General features: G+C 34.8%; 1 protein-coding gene across 1 annotated transcript in view; it reads left to right on the top strand.

The window, feature by feature from the left end:
- The first annotated feature begins 6,130 nt into the window (after positions 1–6,130).
- nfatc1 (nuclear factor of activated T cells 1) overlaps positions 6,131–22,962 on the top strand; it is an 87,373-nt gene continuing 70,541 nt past the window's right edge. Inside the window, 4 exon segments of the mRNA NM_001045159.1 lie at positions 6,131–6,474; positions 10,689–11,718; positions 11,810–11,969; positions 21,748–21,950. Of these exon segments, the coding sequence (NP_001038624.1) occupies positions 6,456–6,474; positions 10,689–11,718; positions 11,810–11,969; positions 21,748–21,950 (1,412 nt within the window). The 5' untranslated portion in view covers positions 6,131–6,455.

The following is a 22,962-nucleotide window of genomic DNA, read 5'->3' on the forward strand; positions in this document are numbered from 1 at the left end:
AGAGAGGGTAATGGCACAATTACCATGTTCCCATGATGAAAGAAACAGCTAGTGTTTCATAAATGCACTAATTCCTGATGCAATTATATATCATCCTGTGCGTGCGGGGTGAAGGCTATTTGGCTCCCTTTTGTTACTCGACCTGGCTGAATTCTTAGTGGGGGCAAACACTATGCAGCTACTTCAAAACATGCCCGTGTCCTTAGAGAGCGTGCAAAAGGCTCAACCGCATCAAGAAAGCCATTTATTTGCCTAATGAAAGGCAACTGTGTGCAGTGTCAACCTTTGCACACTTAAAGACCAAGATGCTGGATTTATACAGATGCAAGCCTGAAATTACAAACATATTTAACATTAAATTGTGCAAAGCTAAGGATTGGCAAATAGGGTACATTGCAAAAAAATATTGGGTTCCACAATCCATTTGTTTAATTAATTTAGTTTTTACACATTTAAGTTGATTAAACATAAAACATTTAAGTTGTTCCTAGGGCTGGACGATTTGGCCTTATAATCTAAATCTCGATTAATTAAACATTTTAACTCGATTGTGATTAATGAATGATTATTTTATTTGTTTATTTTATTTTTTTGCTTTCATAGTTCACTGACAGCTTTGGTAAAGTAAATATGCTCATACTACAAGTGAGGGATTTTTTAATAAAGGTTGCATTACTTCATTTTAAAATAATTAAAGGAAACACATACTATCTACTATCCTTGATTATTTATTGAACATTAACGTTAAAATTAAAACACACATTGCCAAAAACCAATGGTTACTTTTTTTCTTGTAAACAAGAGAAAATATATAACTTGCACTTTTGGAAACAAAATTGATTATTTTCAATGTTTTCATATTAAAAGTAGAAAATAAGCAGTATTTCCTATAAATAAAATACCTGTTGTATATCCTGTAAATATTATTTTAAACAGTGCATTTGTTGAATCTTCTGTAAACATACATCATAATGTAAATAATAATTTTATTGTAATAGAAAATAAGCTGTCTTAAGGCATATCTGCAGCTCCCAGTCATCGTCATTGTAGTGCAAACGTGTGATCTGTAGTTTCTTTTTTTCAGAGGTGCGCGTGTATGCGATCGCGCAAACTCTGCGTCAGTGTCAAGTTGGTGTCAAGTCAATGTCGGTTTCTCAGTTTCGTTTCTAAACATCTGTATACAAAAACATCAGCATATTTCCAGGTAATGCACATGCGCACTCGAAAGAAAAGAAATCACGACACCTTCCTCATTCATGGCCATGTTACACATTATCAAAGAGCTTAGAATTACCACTCAATAGGCGACACTCAATAGAACGTTCCATTGCAACAGCAGCACCCAGCAACAGCCCTGCGATTGCACCATTTTGGAGTGAAAGTGATTGGCCGTCCATTGGATCTTATTGCTGTTGCGATGGCAAGCAGCTGCTTTATTTTTTATTTATTTATTTAAAAAGCGCATTAAAGCCGAGATACAACATGAAAGACGAAAATACAACACTTACTATTGCAGTCATCAGCACTTTTAATAGTTTATTTTACAGACCTATGCTGTTGTTCTATTGGAATTTTTATACCAAAATGGCCGGCGCGTGACACTAGCAGCATATAGTGGCTGTTTCCCAAATCGCACTAGAGTGTCTCCTCTTGGTGATTCTATGCTCTTTGACATTATCATCTTCTGGATAATGATCATCTGATTGCGCTGCTCTTTGTTTAAAGGTTTGTTGTAGGCGTTTTAGTAGCTGCTGTCATGTGATGTGCATTTGACAGGATGGACTGTACCTCACATTCGTTTCATTCAGATTACAAAACCAAAAATCTTTTGTCTCCAAATGCACTTGGTTCATTTAAAAGTACAGATTTCAATCTTTATTTTGATATATTTCTTATGTCTGTGAAGCAAGAATTCGCTGAGATTCCAGTGTGTTTGTTGACCACCAAACTGTCGTAAAAGCACACGTCTGGTCTGAACTTTTCCACCAGAGAAACGTCAGTCTATATCGATCGCTGACTGTCTCCTGTACTAGTAAGTGGGGCTTCATTCACAATATTGACCATTACACTTTTCCACATTCAAACTATGAGTGACACATCTTGTGTATTCTATCCTTGCAGGGTCATGTGACTTCACACGCAGTAGGGAAAGTAATTGAACTTTTTGATTTTATGGTTCTAATTGTCGATTTCGATTACCTTTTGAAAAATCACCCAGCCCTAGATGTCCCCCAAAAAAACTGATGTTGAAAATTCAACTCTACAGTTTAACAAACTGAATTTTATTAATATTATATTAATTATATTTATTAATATTTATTAATATAGTAGTTTGAAATAAAGTAATGTGTGATAAATAATAAATAGAGAAATACAGTAAGCCGGCGATGCAGTGGCGCAGTAGGTAGTGCTGTCGCCTCACAGCAAAAAGGTCGCTGGTTCGAGCCTCGGCTGGGTCAGTTGGCGTATCTGTGTGGAGTTTGCATGTTCTCCCTGCGTTTGCGTGGGTTTTCACAGGGTGCTCCGGTTTCCCCCATAGTCCAAAGACATGCGGTACAGGTGAATTAGGTAGGCTAAATTGTCCGTAGTGTATTAGTGTGAATGAGTGTGTGGATGTTTCCCAGAGATGGGTTGCAGCTGTAAGGGCATAAAAATGTGCAGGATAAGTTGGTGGTTTATTCCGCTGTGGTGACCCCAGATTAATAAAGGAAATGAGTAATAAAGAAAATGAATGAATAATTGTTCGGGCAGTTTATTACATGGTTTCTGTACCCTAATTTACAACACCAACCCAGACAATAAATCACTTTAAACTATTAAAAATGTTAATAAAAAAGTCACATTTTCAAACTTTTCAAGGTTAAATGTTGTTGGAATAACTATTAAGGTCACATAATGCAATTCAAAAACATAAATAAACAGGACAATTTTAAACATGAATCACAAAATACATAAAATGCTACTTTATGGATATTATTTAAAGTTTTAACAAAAACAAACATAATTTGAGTGCATAAGGTTAATTGTGTCAAAATATATCAAGATGCTTCATGCTGGAACACTAAAAATGGATATATACAATAATACAAGCTGCTATTATAATAGTACACGTTACTATTTACAGTGAGGTGCAAATTAAGATGCATGATTTAGTATAATAGTAAGTACAAGTCATGTTGTAGTGCAGAACCATTTACACCGATGCAAACATTTGCCAACATTTCTTGGCTTGAACAACAGTCCTGCATGAATCTCGATGACGCAGCGAATCGCACCCCACTGGAAAGCTGTCAAAACCCAAATCATAGTTGCCCAAGCTCCAACAGCATCTTGTGACTTTTCAGATCCTTACACTGTAATGTCCTAACAGAAACAAGCAGAGCTGTTCGTCTGTTTATTCAATCACTATCAAAGCACTGCAGTTGCTACGCGATACGTCTCACAGAGATGCTATTTGTGTCTGTTAATAGGACAATAGAAAATTAACATAATTATGACTTTAACTGCCTTTGTTTTTTTCAAAATGGACACATATGATTTGGTCATAACTAATGCGATCTTGAAAAGACATCATGCAACCGTCTACTCTGAGCAAACATATTAGTATGTGAGGGGAATATGGGTTATGGCATTTACTGCAATCAGCCACCAGGGTGTGATCAAAATGTTTTGGCCTCACTGTTTAGGCCGTGTGGGGCAGACTTGGACAACACTAACAGCTTCCAAAATAAATCACATGGTTGTAGTTGGTCTCATAGCAGTTTGCAACAATATTACAATAGTGGCTAATCCATATGAATTTGAACCATATGAACCCTTTCATACATTTGTTTAATCTGTTTACACTCCAGAGTCACTTTTATAGGGCCTGAGTTAGAGATGGGCCTTAAAATTGTATAGGCATGGGCCATTATTAGATTCTGACGGTATGATAACCTTGAATAAAAACATCAGGGTTTGATGGTATTGTGATTTCTGCTCTAAAATATGTTGTCTTTAAATGTCTGGGTAAAATAACTAAAACTTTACCCTCTTTGAACACAATATAGTTTTTTTTTTTTTTTGAGAAAATTTACAATTATTTTAGCTGTAAACATGTCAGGCTTAATAATTCAAATGAATCATTGACTTCTGCTGTCTTTATTAGGTTCAAAATCAGATTTCTTTACAATTTAAAACAAAATTTTTGGATTTATTTAAAAAAAAAATATATAAAACAATCTTACACATACCTTAAAAGCGATATAGCAGAACATTTCTGCTGTTTTAAAACCTTGACTTTTCCAAACCGGTATACCTTGAAAACGGTTATCAACGGTTATAAGTCTAATATTGAACAGTTTAATATTTTAGTCCAAATGACAAAAAAAAAAAAAAAATGTAAATGAGTTAGCCACTAATTGGCCAATTATAACAAAAAATACATTTTATGAGATTATATGAGATTTGCAGTTTATTCAATTGCAATTATGGGGACTCAATCACCCAAGTACAGCGGTTGACATCAAATTTTACAAATTTGATGATTGAATTGAGTGGCCAGATAGTTATTTTGACATTTATTAACGCAGTTACACCCCTGACACAAACCATTCTAAACATTTAACCTAAATGTGTTGTGATTTGTCTCAAAACTGTCAATATTAAGGCATTGTCATGGGGGTTGGTGGCACAGTTTGACTAAACAATACAAAAAAATCATAAAAATAAAAAGAAAATAAATGTTATTTGTAATAACACTCTGGTTAAATTAGTTGCAATCAATATGACAAAAAAAAAAAAAAAACATTACTACACTTTTACTATAATGAAACCATGGATAATTTTCATGAGGGGACAACTGGGGGGCCTGGTCCTCCACAATGTCTGTGGTAGTTACCGTCGTGGAATAGTATTTATGATTAATGAATTGGACTGCATTATACTGGCATTTTTCAGGAGTATATTGAATTGGTCACAGAGGAGTTTATTTGTCTGGTCCTGACATTCTATCCTACCCATTAGATTATGCTACCAACAATGTATTTGAATGGTTCTGAGGTTGGAGTTAGGGTCGGGATTAGGTAGGTTAGGGTGATATTACAGGTTCATATCACACTACTCCAGATTAAAATTTACACTGGTAGCAAAATCCACCGGGTAGTATATTGCGTCATCAAAATGTGCTACTTGCTTTTTGAATAGGAGGTAGGACAATCTGACAAGGTATGAAAACACTGGCTTACCATGATCCAGGTTATATTTGATTTGTACTCACTCATTAGCCATCTTAGGAGCCAGATATGATCAGAACAAAACTGTTGAGGAGAAAAGTAAAAGTTAATAAACTTAAATGTAGGGCAGATTCAGAATGTACGATAACATGTTATTAGCCCTAAACATGCATTTTGTTTATCAGTTAAGTAATTTGAGTAATATTTATGTTAAAAGCGAATATTATGATTTTTATTATTTTTTTATTCTGAATGACAAACTGTAGTTTTATGAGCTAGGCATATTTTGATCCTATACTGTGGTAATACAACTGTGGTAAAGTAAACAATTTACTCAGTAACTTTACTGTATTTTTCTCCATCTATAGAGTATATAATACTACGGTACACCACAATTTACTGTAGTGAAATCTAAAGTATTTATTTCAGTTTACAACAGTAATAGGCCACTCATAACAAAGAGTTGTTTATAGTAACGTATACGGTATTGGCTAATACACTTTAAAAACGTAGTTTAAAAAACTAGTACTTACTAAAAAAAAAGCAACAAAATAAAAAATACAGAACAGCTCTATTTACCTGCAGTTGGCACTACTGGGACGAAACAAACTCTGTGAAGAGATGACAGAAAAGTGACAACCTCTGAATCATTTTCTGAACCTGTTTTTAAAACGATTTGTTCGAAAGAACCGATTCGCCCTAAGGAGTTGGGCTTTCCTCCCATACGCGCATGCGCACAAGTCGGTTCATTTGCCTTTGGTTTGAACGGCTCCACATCTGGAAATGTTGAGAGGAGAGAATCCCTCTCTTCATCTGCTGTTGCGCTTGAGACGTGGTGCCTGCGTCACTGCAAAGAGGGGCGGGGCCCAACGGAGGTGTTTCCCGGCTTTATATAGATACACAGACCTTTCCATCGCAAAGCAGTGCGTCACCAGAACCCCTGGAAACTAACATGCAAGTCCAGAATAGAAAATATAACGAGTTAGACAAACTGTATTAATATAAGGTTCATATTTTTTTACGTTGTCATTTCTTGCGTTTTTTTAAGTAATTGAGCTTTTAAGTCATTTACACACTTCTCTCTTGACTGGAATACACGCTTATTACGGTAGAAGTGAGCACTTTTAGCACAGATATCAGGACTCATCATCATATTGGGAGATTAAACGCTGAGCGGACTGTGTCGTGCGTTTTGGAAAAGTGCGTTGAACTTGCTGTGAGTTCTGTCTACACTTCGCAAGCATGAAATCCGCAGAGGAAGGTAACGTATTCTGATTAAATGCATCTACTGTCTCATTTTTCACTCTCATTGTCTGATTGTATTATTATCATCATGTCAACTTAATTACTGTACTGTCAAATTAATGGTTGCACGTTTTCTTGTAAGTTACCAGTGTTGACGTTAAAATAAATCTGCTATTCTGCACGTTGGTTTCTGGGGACGGGGAGTTTGGTAACATTTAGTTTCAACTTTTGTAACTCAGTGTCGTTATAGCACTCAAACTTTGTTCCTATATTTGTCTTCTACTTATTAAAGTAATACAGCATTAAATTAAAATCAAGCAACTTAATATGAAGTATAAATAATGATGCTGTGTAACCAACACTAATGTGATGTGACAGTAGGTGGAGTTGGTAACACTTTATTAAATGTTATAAAAAAAATATTATATATATATATATATATATATATATATATATATATATATATATATATATATATATATATATATATATATATATATACATAGACATAAATAGGTATAAATTAATTTTAAATTGCATATTATTACACTATATATATATATATATATATATATATATATATATATATATATATATATATATATATAATGTAGCATATACAGTATATTCACTGTATACAGTATATATATATATATATATATATATATATATATATATATATATATATATATATATATATATATATATATATACTAAATTAGTTTCCCAGTGATAGGTTGGAAGGGTATCCGCTGCATAAAAAACGTGCTGGATAAGTTGGTGGTTCATTCCGCTGTGGCGACCCCAGATTAATAAAGGGACTCAGCAAAAAATTAAAAATTGAATGATTGACTATACTGAATTATATATATATATATATATATATATATATATATATATATATATATATATATATATATATATATATATATATATATATATATATATATATATATATATATATATATAGTACAATAATATGCTTAAAATGCATATAGTATAGACATGCAATTCTAAACATTTTGCTTTTTTGTGTAGAAACTGCAAATAATGCTTGTTGTGATTGAAAATATTGTTTTAACTGTTCTGAAGCAAAAGAAGATTTGTCATAGAGTTTGCAGAATATATACAAATACATATGCTGACACATATGTGAAGCATAGAGTGACAAAACTAATTTCAGGAATTTCAAAAGTTGTTACAATCCTCCCCCTTTATGATAATTATTGCACCCCAGTTGCTCAATTCTGATTGGCTAGCAGTGGTCTTGAAGCTTACCTTGTGCCACTGCATTATAGTGTAAAGTTATTGTTAATATTAATTCCCTTTTGAAAAAAAAGTCTTAGAATTGCAGTTATTTCTGATTTAATTAAATGACTGAATTAGTTTTTTCTTGTTTGAGAGGCTACAGAAGGGAGTGGTAGGCGTGACGGAGATGAATAAGCAGAGACATTATTTAGATTGTGGCTTTTTGCATCCTTCTCTTTGCAGCAACTGTGCTTTTCACAAGATAACTTAGATTATAGTTCATAATGACAGCTCTACTATAACAAAAGCAGTTCTCATATTTTCTGTGGAGAAAAATAACTTCAATCAGCTTTCCGATGGTTCAGACCTAGCTGCTTTTAAAGGGTCTACAAGCTGGTCTTCTGACCTGACTTTCTAAAAAAAAAGTGCACAAACCTGCTTTAAATCCAGCCAATGAATTAGAATTACTAAACTTAGAGTCCAGCAACTTGCTTAGGCTCTGAGGTGATTTATTTTAATAAAGTTACTAATATACTTTTCATTTAACACTTATTCATTTATTCTTTAAAGCTTTCAGAATCATATACTGACTGTGTACCTATGGCTTGCTTACAAAAATCTAATATGTAGTTGTTAACTTGATTCCAAAGCGATACATACATTAGGGATACATTAGCATGCTATCAGTATCCAGGGTGCTTTGTTGCGCTGTGGTCACATTTTCAAGTATCCATGTTTTTAATCGTCCTCTAAAGTAGCGAGAAATCGTTGCAAATTTTATTGTAAGCGGAGCCAGTAGTGACTGTGCGCCAGTTTGTGCTAACTTACATTAGATATATTTCCAGCAGGTTGGACTGACTGACTACAGTGAGTCACTCAACTCAACTGCATTGTTTTCTTTCGTTTTGCAGTGATTACTCATTACAATAATAGATTTCTGTTATCAATAAAATGTCTAAATGGAACAGAAGACGTACAAACTCAAAAACTCAAGTAAGCCCGATGACGTAGTCACAATCTGTTAGGAGTTTTTGGATAAGCTACAAGTGTTCTAAAATTGCTAAAGTGGTCAGTGATTCATCTTATACTCTCCAGAAAGCTCTAATTGATATATGTTTTTTTCATGTCTTAGTCAAGATGTTTTGTGTCAGCCATGTTGCATGTCAAATGTTGTGTTATTGTCTAATGTTAATCCATACGTTGAGGCAAAATGTTTGCCCCTGTTTTCAACAAAGATTGTTTATGAGTATTGGTTTTCCGTCTGGTTTTGTCCTCAGTAAGATATTTTTAACGCTTTGTTATTTTTGGCCTGGTATTTGTGTATCAGTCACCTTGCTTCCTCTGCAGAGGTTGTGGCTTTTAACCACCAACGTTTTTGACTCACAGTTATTGCTTATAAAGTGTGGTGTCTTTTTTTAATGCCATGTTTTTGTAAATCAAAGGCAGATAAATAAATACATAAACAAATAAATATATATGTGTGTGTGTATTAGGGCTGCACAATATACTGTTGAGGTCAGGATTATTAGCCACCCTTTGAATTTTTTTTTATATATATATATTTTCCAAATGATGTTTAACTGAAAAAGGAAATTTTCACAGTAGGTCTGTTAATATTTTTTTTCTTCTGGAGAATGTCTTATCTGTTTTATTTCAGCTAGAATAAAAGTGTTTATTTTTTTTAAACACCATTTTAAGGTCAAAATTATTAGCCCCTTAGAGCAATTTTTTCCTATAGTCTACAGAACAACCCATGGTGATACAATAACTATACAAAAATTCAACTGTATGTATATATATATATATATATATATATATATATATATATATATATATATATATATATATATATATATATATATATAGTTAAATTTTTGTGTGTGTGTGTGTGTGTGTGTGTGTATATATATATATATATATATATATATATATATATATATATATATATATATATATATATATATATAAATAAATATATACGATAACAATATATATTTTGAAACAAGTTGTTAATGCTTCCAGATATAAAAAGTACCCTAACAATGACTAAAGCCACAAATTAGAGGGTCCATTAAATGGCAGGACATATTTTCAGTTGAAAAATTTTAGTGGCTGAAAATTCAGTACATCTCTTATATCGACACACATATCTATATAGAGTAAAAATGTCCAGCGCTTATCATTGTTATTGACAATTTTTTTATCGCGATTCAATATAATATTGTTTCTTAGCCCAGCCCTGATATAAATATATATTATAATGATATAATAAAATATATTATATTATAATATGTATTATAATTGTAATTTATTATAATTTTTGCAAATGCATAGAAAAAGATTTGATCATCCCATTCTATCTAAATTAATTAATAATCTTTCAAAATACAGCTATTAAATTCTTCTGGTGAAATCATTCATCATATTGCAATATACAGTTGAAGTCAGAATTATTAACTCCGCTTTGATGTTTTTCTTTTTTTTTTTTACATTTAGTTTATAATGTGATACATCATATCGTTTATGATACATTTCGTTTTCTTCTGGAGAAAATCTTGTTTTATTTCGGCTAGAAATAACTTTTGAGCTCTATAGAAGTGTCTTAAAAAATATCTAGTAAAACATTATCAACTGTCATCGTGCTAAAGATAAAATAAATCAGTTATTAGAAATGAGTTATTAAAACTTATGTTTAGAAATGTGTTGATGAAAATCTTCTCTCCATTAAACAGAAATTGGGGAAAAAATAAATAAGGGGTCTAATAATTTAGGGGAGCTAATAATTCTGACTTCAACTGTATATTGCAGAAAAACGAAATCAATATCTGATTTTTTCATATATCTTGCAGCCATAATATGTATAATATAAAAGCTACATTTACTATACTCACTAAGCAGCACCCTATTTGCACCTATGCTCTTTGATCTCTGTAGCTTATTTTTAGTTGCAGCGTCTCACAAAAATGTGATTGTACCTTACAGATGCGTACTGTTACAATCAAAACACCAGCATCTCAATTCCTCTGGGCAACCCCTGCCCACCCTCGCAGTACCACAATCTCCAGACCAGCCCTTCCTTGTCGATATCCATCAGCCAACCTTCCTCGTTCCCTCAAGATGACATGAGCTCGGTAGGCTACTTCCAAACATCCGGTCCCCGATCCAATGGAGCTCCCACATTGGAGAGTCCGCGCATTGAGATAACAGCTTACGGCCAGTTCCCCGAAGATGAGGTGGAGGATAACAGCGTTCCAGTGACTAAGCGAGTCAACTCCATAGTGACATTAACGTTGCCGAGTGTTGATGGTTATCGTGACCCTACCTGCCTCAGTCCGGCAAGCAGCGTGTCCTCTCGTAGCTGCCATTCAGATGCTTCTTCATACGAATCTGGCTTCTCCTACAACTACGACAACTCTCCGCAGAACTCGCCTTGGCAGTCCCCTTGCGTCTCCCCAAAAGGTTCCTCCTCTCTGCAGTCCTGCACTCTTGGTGCTTCTCCACGCCATTCTCCATCCGGTTCTCCTCGAACCAGTATCACTGATGACAACTGGATAGGCAATCGGGGTTCCCGTCCAAATTCTCCTTGTGGCGGTAAACGGAAGTACAGCTTCAATGGTGGGCCATCGCACAAGTACCATCCGTACTCGCCAAATCAATCTCCTGGGCCGTCGCCACAAACTTCACCTCGCCTCAGTGTGACGGAGGACAGTTGGTTGCCCAATACCAATCAATACACCAACTCTGCCATTGTTGCCGCCATCAATGCCCTCACCACAGATGGATTAACAGATCTTGCAGAGGGGATTCCTTTGAAGTCCCGCAAGACCAGTCTGGAACACAGTGCTTCAATGAACCTGAAAGTAGAACCAGGTGGAGACGAGACAGGGTCCCTGGAGCTTTGCCAGGATGACTTCTCCTCAGTACGCCTACCCTTCAAGAAGGAGACCTACTGCAGTGGCTTTTTGGACGTGCCCCAACACCCATATTGGTCTAAGCCTAAGCCTTACATCAGGTAGGATAAACATTAAGAGTTTTTTTTCACAATCACAGTTGAATAGTTTCTTTATCTACATTAACAAATGCTCTTTCTCATGTTCTTGTAGTCCATCACTGCCTGCTCTTGATTGGCAGTTGCCTTCGAGCTCAGGGCCGTACAGCCTACAGATTGATGTCCAACCCAAGTCTCATCACCGTGCTCATTATGAGACTGAAGGCAGCAGAGGAGCTGTGAAAGCACTAGCGGGAGGTCATCCAGTGGTCCAGGTATCAGTTCACAATCTCTCACAAACAGGCTTTTGCACTTAGTGAAATTCTTTATTTAGGATCTATCAATGATGTAATGTACAGAATTATATCATAGGATTGTGTTCTTTCCGCAGCCTTGTTGATGTGGCACTGCAAGATGTGTTAGGAGTCATAGTATTTTATCTCTCCATAGTACACTTTCAACTGCATAATCACCTACATTGCATCTCTGTTATCATAAAACCTACAACAATAAAAAAACATAAACACAGTTCTGATCATGGCATCCTCTATTCTCAACTTTTTGACACTAAATACTGTGCTTGACACTGGTGCTGATTGGTAATAATAAGAACCAATTAAAGTGGAAGTAAAGCAGTCAGTCAAGTTTGCATTATTTTGTAAATTGGTTTCCACTTTAATGAAAATATATAAAACAAACTCGATTAATGTAAATATTTTGCAGAAAACGACAGGTTTTACTATAGCTTTTAGAGTTAAGGTGCCACCACCTTAGAATATCACTGTATCTGACGTCATGGGCTGATTCTGTTTTCTCAGCTGAACAGATACAGGGAAAGTAAAAGACTAAACACAGAGACTGCAAAGCCTAATTTAACCCAATGCGTGAAGTTGTGAATTTAAAGCTGGTGCAAATACAAGCATCAGATGTGTGTTTAATATATCCCAAAATATTTATATGTTTTCTATTGTTCTTCTTTATATAAACATCAGACTAATGCAACGATTAAACCACATAACTTCACGCTGTACTAATTCACATCGAAGGGTGCTTTCACACTAGCACTTTTGGTCCGCACCCAGGTCCTTTGACAAGTATGGTACGTTTAGATAGTGTGAACGTGTCTTCTGAACTCGGTGCTCACCCACAAACAATACCGGAGTCTGCCTAGAAGAGATGGTCTGGGATATGGTTTGTGCGAACTCTGGTATGGTTTACTTCTGATATGAATGCAATCGTACCAAATAACAGGAGTGAACTGCCAACTGTACAACAAATTTTAGTTTCCATAGCATTCATTGATGTGTGGGTGTGTGTAAGTCTGTGTATAAACTTGGCGGCAAGCGGGACTGAACCATTAAAAAAAAACAACTTCTGCAGACATCACGTGATGTTCTTAATGCTTTTAACATTTTTTTTTTAAATATTTGTATTTTTTGCAGCAGATAGATGCAAGTGCCTCTCTGTGTTTTGGTTTTAGTAACAAAAGCAGAAGATTCAGTAAAAACAGAATAACCACGATATGCGGATGTTTCTGCAAAATGGTTACATTAATCAAGTTTGTTTAATATATTTTTATTTAAGTGGAAACCAATTTACAAAATAATGTAAACTTGACTAAGTGCTTCACTTTCACTTTAAATGGGAAATTTAAAAATGTTTAAGGACCAGCCGAGTAGCTAGTACTTCTGTATATTGTCAAAGAATGGCTTTATTTTTTCACTTCAAGGGATAGTGTTCATTTCAACTTTTGTTAAAAGTTCAAAAAATTATTACAAAACTCCACATCCATATGACTTCAGTGATTCAATCGTAAAATTATAAAGCTACAAGATAACTTCTGTGCATACACAGAACGAAAATAAATACTTTATTCAACAGTATCCTGTTATTTGAACCACTGAAGGCATTTGGTCTGTTTTGAGAATGTATTTTTGGTATTTTTCTAGACTTTGAACTAGTCAAGACTGTTGCTGTCTATAGAGGATGAAAGAGCTCTCAGATTTCATCTAAAATATCTTAATTTGTCTTCTGAAGATGAATGAAAGTCTCAGGGATTTGAAACGACATGAGGGTGAATAATTAATAACACGTTTCATTCAGTACCCTTTAATATTTATATTCGACATCATGCAGCATCTTCTCCATGTGAAATATTTTCACTTTATCATTGTTTGTGTTGACACAAGGGAACGTCCTTATATTTGTTTTCTCTCAAGTCATAGTAACATACTGTGATTTAAACCCTTTGATTTTTTTGTTATTCTCCCAATTCCAAGTTCAGGAAGTGCGAGTAAAGTGCTACATACAGTATATTTCACCAGGCCTTAGTGTCTTGATGTCAGTTCGACAGACATCAGTGATTAACACACCTCATTTGCTTTGGTAGCTGAATCATGGATATTCACTCCACAAGTTGGTTGCAGACACTTCCTAATGGATAACAGAATTCCTGAAGACAGGATTCGTGGTTGCGTCTGAAAGAAATCAGTGTGGTTGGACCTGACTCTTAGGGTATGCGAACCACAGACTCCGTGACTGCTTTATTTACTAAAATGGCTGTTAAAGGTGAACTCAACGTTTCATAATACATCTGTGGCTGCTGGGTACTTCAATTCAAAATAACGAGGTGCTAATGATTGCGAACACGTGGCTCAGTGCGACTCCCGTCTGAAAAAAAAACAAGGTCCTCTCACTCTTGCCTCTTTTTTTTAAACTCAGATTCATTGCTGTTTCCGGCCTAGTGCACAGACTGCCTTTTGTTTAGTTGAAGGTCCTCATACTGCACTGACATCATGTGCAACAGCATCGTGTGGAGGCGTCCAGTCTCCGCTGCACACAGTTCTGGCAGGCAAGTGAAGGGGAGTGTTCAAGAGCCTCAAACAAGCTTGTCCCATTCTGTAAACCATCAGATTATAGAGCTGCACATGTTCTTCTTTTAGTGAATGGCACCTCCCTTCATGCTCTGTCACCACTGGTGTCCTCTTCTGAGGTCCTTTTAGGACCATTTTGGAAAGTTGTTAAAGTACTTTTTTTCATTTTATAAGACTTTCAGTGTCTTATAATATACATTTGTTTTTACCTAAATATCCATTTATTCATTTATTCATATATTCATTTGTTCCCAATCCTCTCCTTAGCGATACTGGTCTGACAAACTGGTGTCAGATGACCCAGTCTGTTGTGATTGGTCGACTGCGTTCAGCGCAGGACCGACAAAATTGCCTACCACGGCTTATCAACAATTTTGAAGTATTCAGAGTGCAGAGTGTATGTCTGAGCCCAATGCAGGAGTGCATTAAAGCAGGGCAGTTATACACCAGCATATTGCTCTATTCTTAACAATGACACACATTCAGAATTAATCCACACGGTGGAAATAGCCTAACTATTTTGAAACTTGACCGCCACACGTGTGTAGAAACAGCTGATGGTGGCCATAGCAACGACAAACAGCAGAGGATTGCGAGCTCACAAACGCATTTAAATCCGTAAACAAAGTGGCATGTGTCCTTCCTTTAACCAACAGCCAACGAATCCCCCGTTGTAAGCGTGTAGATTGCTGAAGCACTCGTCAGAAAAATGACAAGAACACAGCCCAAGGCTGGGGTTATAATGCCTTGGGTTATTTTTGCTAAAATTAACTTTAACCACTGACTCTTCACAGCTTCGTCTTTGGGTAGAGAAATTAACACTAACTTTCTCTCACTTCAGAGCACAGCGTCTTTGCCACATGATTTAATTGGGATCTCCGACAGTGTTTGTTTTCTTCTTTTTTGCTACAGTGTTTGTGAGCGGGGATTTACATTTTCCCAGGTTTGCGTATGCAACAAATGGGCAGGGCTTGAGCTTGTATCGATGTCTAAAAGATACAAAGAAGCTAAAGAATTCGTTACCCTAACGATTCTTTTGAACCACTCTAAGTCGACTCTTTTATAGATGAATCAATAGTTTTAAACATGGTACACTTTCAGATTTAAGCTATAGCTGTATATATTTCACTTCCTTAGAGCTGTGTAACACTGCATGGAAGGTCAATTTCAAAAACCCACAATAGGGGCTCTTTAACTGTAATGTTAACTTTTTAACTGTTCAAAGCTATCTGTTACTAGTTAGAGTAATTATTTAAAGTTATAAGCAACTAATAAAGCCATGGTAACTAATAACTTAACCTTTCTGAGATTGATTGTAATACAATAATGTGCACCTTTTTTATAGCTGCTTTGAAACAATGATTATTGTGAAAAGCGCTACACAAATAAACTTGAAATTGCTATGGGTAGGTATTAGGGTGGGTCAATGTGTAAGGGATGGTAAAGAGTATAATTCTAAATGTAATTTCAGAAATTAATTGCATGTATTTTATCATACTGTACTGTAAGTACAATAAATGTAGAACATGTATTTACATTATTAAAAAATATATTATTAAGCACAGTACATTGTAGTGTAATATTAATTTTAGTGTAAGTACATATTAGTTAAGGAAACTATATATATATGTGGTCCCACTTTGCTTTTAATATTCTTCATGTTTTGACTGACTTTGGAGGGGCTCAAGTCTTAATACTTGTGTAAGACTCCCCAAATCCCTAATTTGTGCCCAGATCTTGATAAATTATCCTCATTTCTCAGTATTTGAAGCCCCTACTGCTTCTGTTCCTATAACTGCGTGAGTCACTATCCCCTAAGAATTAGTCTTCCCCCTCTCCCCTCCTTCTGTCTCTCCACTTGGGGTTTGGTGGTTTCTGGTGGTCAGGATTTTTGTACCCAGAGCCCCATCTCTCTCCCCCTGCTCGGGTTCCTGATGGTTTCTGCCAGGTTTTTTTTTTTTTTTTCTATCCTGGATGCAGTTTGACCACATGCGCCATCGGATTGATGGTAGACGTGAGTGTGTAGCCTCTGAAGTAAGCCTGCCGCACCACAGCTATGTGCTTCCACGTCTGTGCTTCAGTCTCTCGGCAAGTTAACTTCTCAAAGAACAGCTCTGTCAACAAAAATCACCGCCGTAACTGGAAGAAGTGACGAAATCCCTAAATATAGGTTGGTTTGTTAGATCAGTGGTTCCGTATTTATAATATTGAGATTGGTTTCATCTCGTAGGCCGTATGTGTGACAATCTTTATGACTGTTTTTTTTATTTATTGAGAAGCTATAGATTATTTTATTCACAATTATTTGTGTTCTTAAATATAAAATTTTAAGGTTACCCCCTCAATAGTACTGTTAATGATAAACTTTGTAACCCCACCCTAACCACACTTGGTTAAGTAATGTGATTTCATTTTTTTTTGATAAATTATATATATATATATATATATATGTATATATATATATATATATATATATATATATATATATATATATATATATATATATATATATATATATATATATATATATATATATATATATATACAAACACACACACAACACACAGAGCTTTGAAAATGTATACATTTTTTCAACATGATTATAAGATATACTATTATTTACTTTTATGATAATATATTATATATTATCATAAAATTATATTGTAATATTTGTATTATATGTTGTTAAATAAATATCTTATACATGAAAATATTTTAAAATATATAATAATTGTAATGTCACTATAACAAAAAGCAAGACCCAGCAATGAGTGTCTCAAAGTGAGCTGTATATATGTGTGTGTAATCAGTACTTTAGCAGCATCAGCTGTGTGTATGCAATCAGTCAGGATCAGGAATCAGTTGATTGTGTGTTTGTGTGTTGCATGACTGAATATGTTGTCCATTTACAAGCAGATTTGTAGTCCTAGGTGTGTGTGAATGTTTTCAGCGATCTCTGGTGCTTAGATCGCTGGTGATCATGACAATAATATAATATAATATAATATAATATAATATAATATAATATAATATAATATAATATAATATAATATAATATAATATAATATAATATAATATAATATAACTGTATATAATTGTATATAATATAAATGAGCAATAAAACACGAGCAGCCATGTAATGTGGCTGAATATTGGCACTGATGGGAGATGTGCGTTGACACGAGGCTGCAGGGACATCCCTAATAATTATCCCTTAGAAAAGCCAAAGCAGCACCAACACTACCAGATTAGTGTTGTTTGCAATAAGGAAAACACTAAACACATGCAAGCATTTCTTCTTTCTTTCTGTTTACTGAACTAACAAAAACAATAGACGCATTAGTATTAAGCAGTTAGCCAACCAAAAACTCAGAGTTATACAAAGAGTGCCTAACACAAAATGCAGACATTCCTGATATCTGAGTTTCATATCACACTCAATACACTACAGTTGTATGGTATAAATACAGCACTGCAACATACAAACACTCGAAAAGTCATTTACCTGTATAATAATGTTTTAATAATCATTTGATGTGCTGAAATTATGCTGTTTTTCATCTATTATGCAGTCTCTGTCACTATCTTGTGGATGGACAACGTCAACCGTCTTTGCTCAGCTCAATGGCAGGCTATTAGCTGCCGATTCGTTGTCTCTCAGAATTTATAAAAATATAAATTAGGCGCTATCCTTATAAAAAAACTGCATAGTTGCAGTCGAAACAACTACATTGTCTTCTAAAAAGCCTTAGAAGTGCATTATGTTGTCCAACAGCAGCATTATTTATAAAACTTTAGAGTGTCCTCTGCTTGTTGCTGTATGGGGGTGGAGTAATACACAAGGATGGAGAGGCTGTACCAGTGCTTTTATTTACAGAATAATGCATGGCTATCAGCCAATCAGAGTCGAGAACCAGACAGAACTGTTGTATAAATTGTAATATAATATAATATAATATAATATAATATAATATAATATAATATAATATAATATAATATAATATAATATAATATAATATAATATAATATCCTTCAAGACTATATGCTTATATACTTTCTTCTATTGTAGTTAATGTACTTTAAGTAACAGATATTTTTTAAAACATAATAGTTATTTACTTATATTTATCCATAGTTTTCCTTTGATTTTGTAGCAAATATAGCCAGAGACGTATATGTGTGTATTATGACTCTGCATAATATTACTGTAAGTGAGTTTGAAATTTTTTAATTTTTTTATCTCATATCTATGAATCACGGTGAATCCCTTAATGCGCAAAACATACATACTTACTGTGAATGAGCCCAAAGAGAAAAACAGTTGGTCTTGCTCAATATTACACCAGACATAACCTTTTCCAGTAAGAATTTGCTCACTGGATCTGGCCAGTAACTATCAAAGCAACCCGCGTTGTAGATCTCCCCCCTTTTTTTTTATTCTCAGGCCGTTTCCCTAATTACAGATGTGCCATGGAGGTTAAGAGTTTGAGTGGGTGAAAACTGACCCACAGTACCAGGAGGTGTGGACAAACGCCTCTGAACTCTGTGCCATTGGGGGGAAAGAGTCTTGGCATTCCTCTAGTGGGTGATAATGTACTGTAGTGAAGGGGAGTTGGATCTCTCCGGCCTCTGTCTTTCTGGCCGGTGCACTCCCTGCTGCCTGAATAAACACAAATGCCAGGCTCAAGCATATCTACTTAAATAAACATACAATAGTGGTGCAGAACTTTCACCACAGATGCTGACCACCCTCTGCGAGAAGCTCCATACATCAGCTGTGTATTATGTACTGTAGTTTGGCCATAAGTGCTTGTATTTGTCTGCAAACTCAGGCTGAGTTTATATTATGTTATTAAATTATAATCTTTTAAAGACAATATTATAAGCCCCCTAAATAAATATATATTTTTTTCTTCACTGTCATCCAATGATTTCCAAATTAACCTAATATTACTCAGCTTATATTTTTACATAAATAATTATTTTTGTCACACTTTATTTTTATGGTTTGTTTGTTGAATTTAAGTTACATTGCATATACATGCCAACTAATTCTCATTAGATTAAAAGTAGACTATTAGGTTGGGGTTAGGGTTAGGGATAGTGTAAGTTGACATGTATTTGCAAAGTATCTTATAGTCAGTTAAATGTCTGTTGAAAGAGCAGTATCAGCAGATATTAAGCAGACTGTCTACTAATACTCAAGTGGACAATCAAAATAAAGTGTTGCCTTATTTTTTATAAATTTTTTTAATAAAAAGATTAATAATTTTGCCTTCAACTGTATATATTTATTGAACAATATCATTCAACACTTTAAAAGTATTTTTAAATCGGATCTGTTTTGATGATTTTGAAAGAAATCACTGTTGCTCATCCAGTTTATTTGATCAAAATTATAGTTAAACTATAAAATTTAAAATGACCTTTTATTACATTTCAAAATGTAAATCATTCATGTGATGGCAAAGGTGAATTACTTGAATTTTCAATGTCACTTTGTCTTTCTTCAATCAACTTTAAAATGCATTCATGTTTCACCAATCATAATTACATATTCGGTTCTTTGGTGACCCAGATCTACATATCTAACAAATATGTGTTACTGATTGCTTCAACTGATATTTTAAATAAAATTACATAAAATTGCATTTTTTGTTACCTTTTTTTTATTTGGAAAAGTTCAGTTTGAACAGGGGAATTAAGAAATCTTCACTTAAAGTCTTCACTTTCCTTGTACATTCAACACCTAGCTTATATTTGCAATATAAACAATATTCTCAAAACTGTTTTTTCCAGCATCCACAATATTTTGGTCACTGACAGCTTATTTACTAGCTCAATATTACATACTGTACATTGGGTTGATAGTGAATCTTCCCGTGTTATACCTAGAAAGTTAAAGACTCATTTTAAAATATATAATTTGATTACGGGTTTACTTATAATGATAACGTCAAGAACATTTTGAATACAGGGTAACTGAAGACCCAAGGTATGTGTTTAAAGAGTAAATAAGCTGATGATTAAAGGATTCGTTAATGAATGTAAATGTGTAAATGTATATTAATTCAGTTTTTTAATTGATTTCAGTAATAATATTGACTAATATGAAAATGTTCATTCAATTTGTTTACAATACAGTTTGTAAAATCATATTTTCTGTCTTTTGGTCGATATATTATATGATAGACTTGTTTTGTTTCCCAAATAGTGGATCATGATGAATTTGTATTGAAAACATTAAATAAAAGTTAAAAAGCTATTATTTTTTATTTCATAAGTTTTTAGTTACGATACTTTTAAAGTAATTTTTACAAAAATTTAGATATACAGAATTTTTACACAATTCTCTGCAGAAATAGCAAAAAAATGTCTGCAGGTTCTGTCTGGCTCTACTCGTTCAACACCGAGTTCAAAGCTCTTTTCAAATGAGTAGAAATAGCTTTCAGTAAATTTTGAATTAACTACTTTCATTTCATTTGATGAAGTTGACTGTGATTATTTGCAATCCTTTGCTGTCACTTTAAAACATTGCTGCTAAATACAAATATTATTTAGAAAATAAAGAAGGAAATGAAATTCATACTGAGCGTTTAATCAACCAGCAGTATGCCAACAATAGAACAAAATAAAAATGCAAGTTCTATGAAACATGAAGGGTTAGTTCACCCCCCCCCAAAAAAAATTTATCTGATATTAGCGATTCCCCCTCATGTCATTCCAACTCCCATGAGACCTTTGTTCATCTTCAGAACACAAATGAAGATATTTTAGATGAAATCTGAGATCTCTGATCCTGCATAGACATCAATGCCCCTTAGATGATAAGGAACCAAACAACATTGTCAAAATATTTCATGTGACTTATGTGGTTCAACTGTAATTATATAAAGCTTGTGTGTGTCAAAACAACTTTTTTCCTCCTATTTCTTCTGCTTCAGATCAGGATGCGCATTAGTTATAAAATTATTTGCTAAACTGACTTTTTAATATTTACTCCATTATACTGGGGTAACCCCACCCACTTTGAAATCTCATTGGTCCATAAAATCCGATTGTACATTAAACATTTATCGTTTTCTGATTGGGTGATGTAATGCTGCAGTTTCAAGTTCTTTGTGGATAAACTATTCGCATGTAACCACAAACGCCACGCATTCATATCTGTTTCTTTCAGCTTCACGGCTACATGGAGAGCGAGCCTCTGACCCTACAGCTGTTCATAGGCACGGCAGATGACCGTCTCCTCCGACCTCACGCATTCTACCAGGTTCACCGCATAACCGGGAAGACCGTGTCCACACCAAGCCACGAGGTCCTGCAGTCCAACACCAAAGTTCTTGAGATTCCTCTTCTGCCCGAGAGCAACATGAGAGCCATGTGAGTATGAGCATCTTAGGTACTCACGCTGAGAAGGGCAAATTATGTATATCAACACGCATCCTGTATGCATTTCCTTCAATAAACAACAAACGTTTTTGTTTTTTTAGACACCCCTGTGTGTTAGCAGTTGCTAAGGAGTGTGTTTTTGTGTGTGCAGTCCCCGTGCAGTGGGTTTCCCTTGTATTAGCTAGAGGGCTCGTGTTACAGGAGGCCTCTGGTCGCGTGGAGCCTGTAATGATGCACTGGGGTCTGTTCTGAAAGCCAGGCGGTAGCGGTCTTACCAGCTCAGCATTTTCTCCCCGCTCTATAATGGATGTAACACTTAACTTAAACAAAAAAAAATCCCTTCGTATCCTATTTCAGAGCTTTCTGGGGAGCGATCCCGCTTTGTCACGTTCCTGTAGCCAAGCCAAAAAAGGGTTATGCCCCTGTTTCAGTGCAGTTTAAATCATTTTTAAACCCTTTAGTATTTGATTTCACAAAATCATGTATATGGTGCTATTTTTTTCTGGTTTGGAAGCATAGTGTTGAAAATTGGTTGCTGGAAGCTTGATGTGAGTTTGATGAATGTGTGGTAATTCAACAACAGCAAAAAAAAAACCTGATGACACCTAGAACATGATGTGCTCCTCCTCGTGTTCCTCGTGTACCTTGTTGACGGATCACTCATGATTGTTTCTCCAGTTTTTCAGACTTCTGTTTTTGCCAGAAAGTGAGTTTTATGGGTAATTTCACTCAAGTGCATCTTAAAGAGCTTTAAATGTTTCTGGGTTTTTTCAGTGAGATGCAACACTTTTGACGGGCTTTAAACAAGTATTTACTCTCGTTGGCTTTCTGGTCTAGTTGGTGGATTTGTACGTTTAATGGAGAAAGTAAACTTTTCATGGGTTTTTAACAACATCTCTGCCATGTCAAGAGCAGAATTTGGAAGGGCTGAGAGAGAAAGGGCATTTATTTATGCGGCACAGGGAAAAGGCCAGGCGTATGTTTGGCAGAAGCGCTGCGCAAT

The sequence above is a fragment of the Danio rerio genome, chromosome 19 (assembly GCF_052040795.2).
Source record: "Danio rerio strain M-AB ecotype USA chromosome 19, GRCz13ab, whole genome shotgun sequence".
Classification (NCBI taxonomy): domain Eukaryota; kingdom Metazoa; phylum Chordata; class Actinopteri; order Cypriniformes; family Danionidae; genus Danio; species Danio rerio.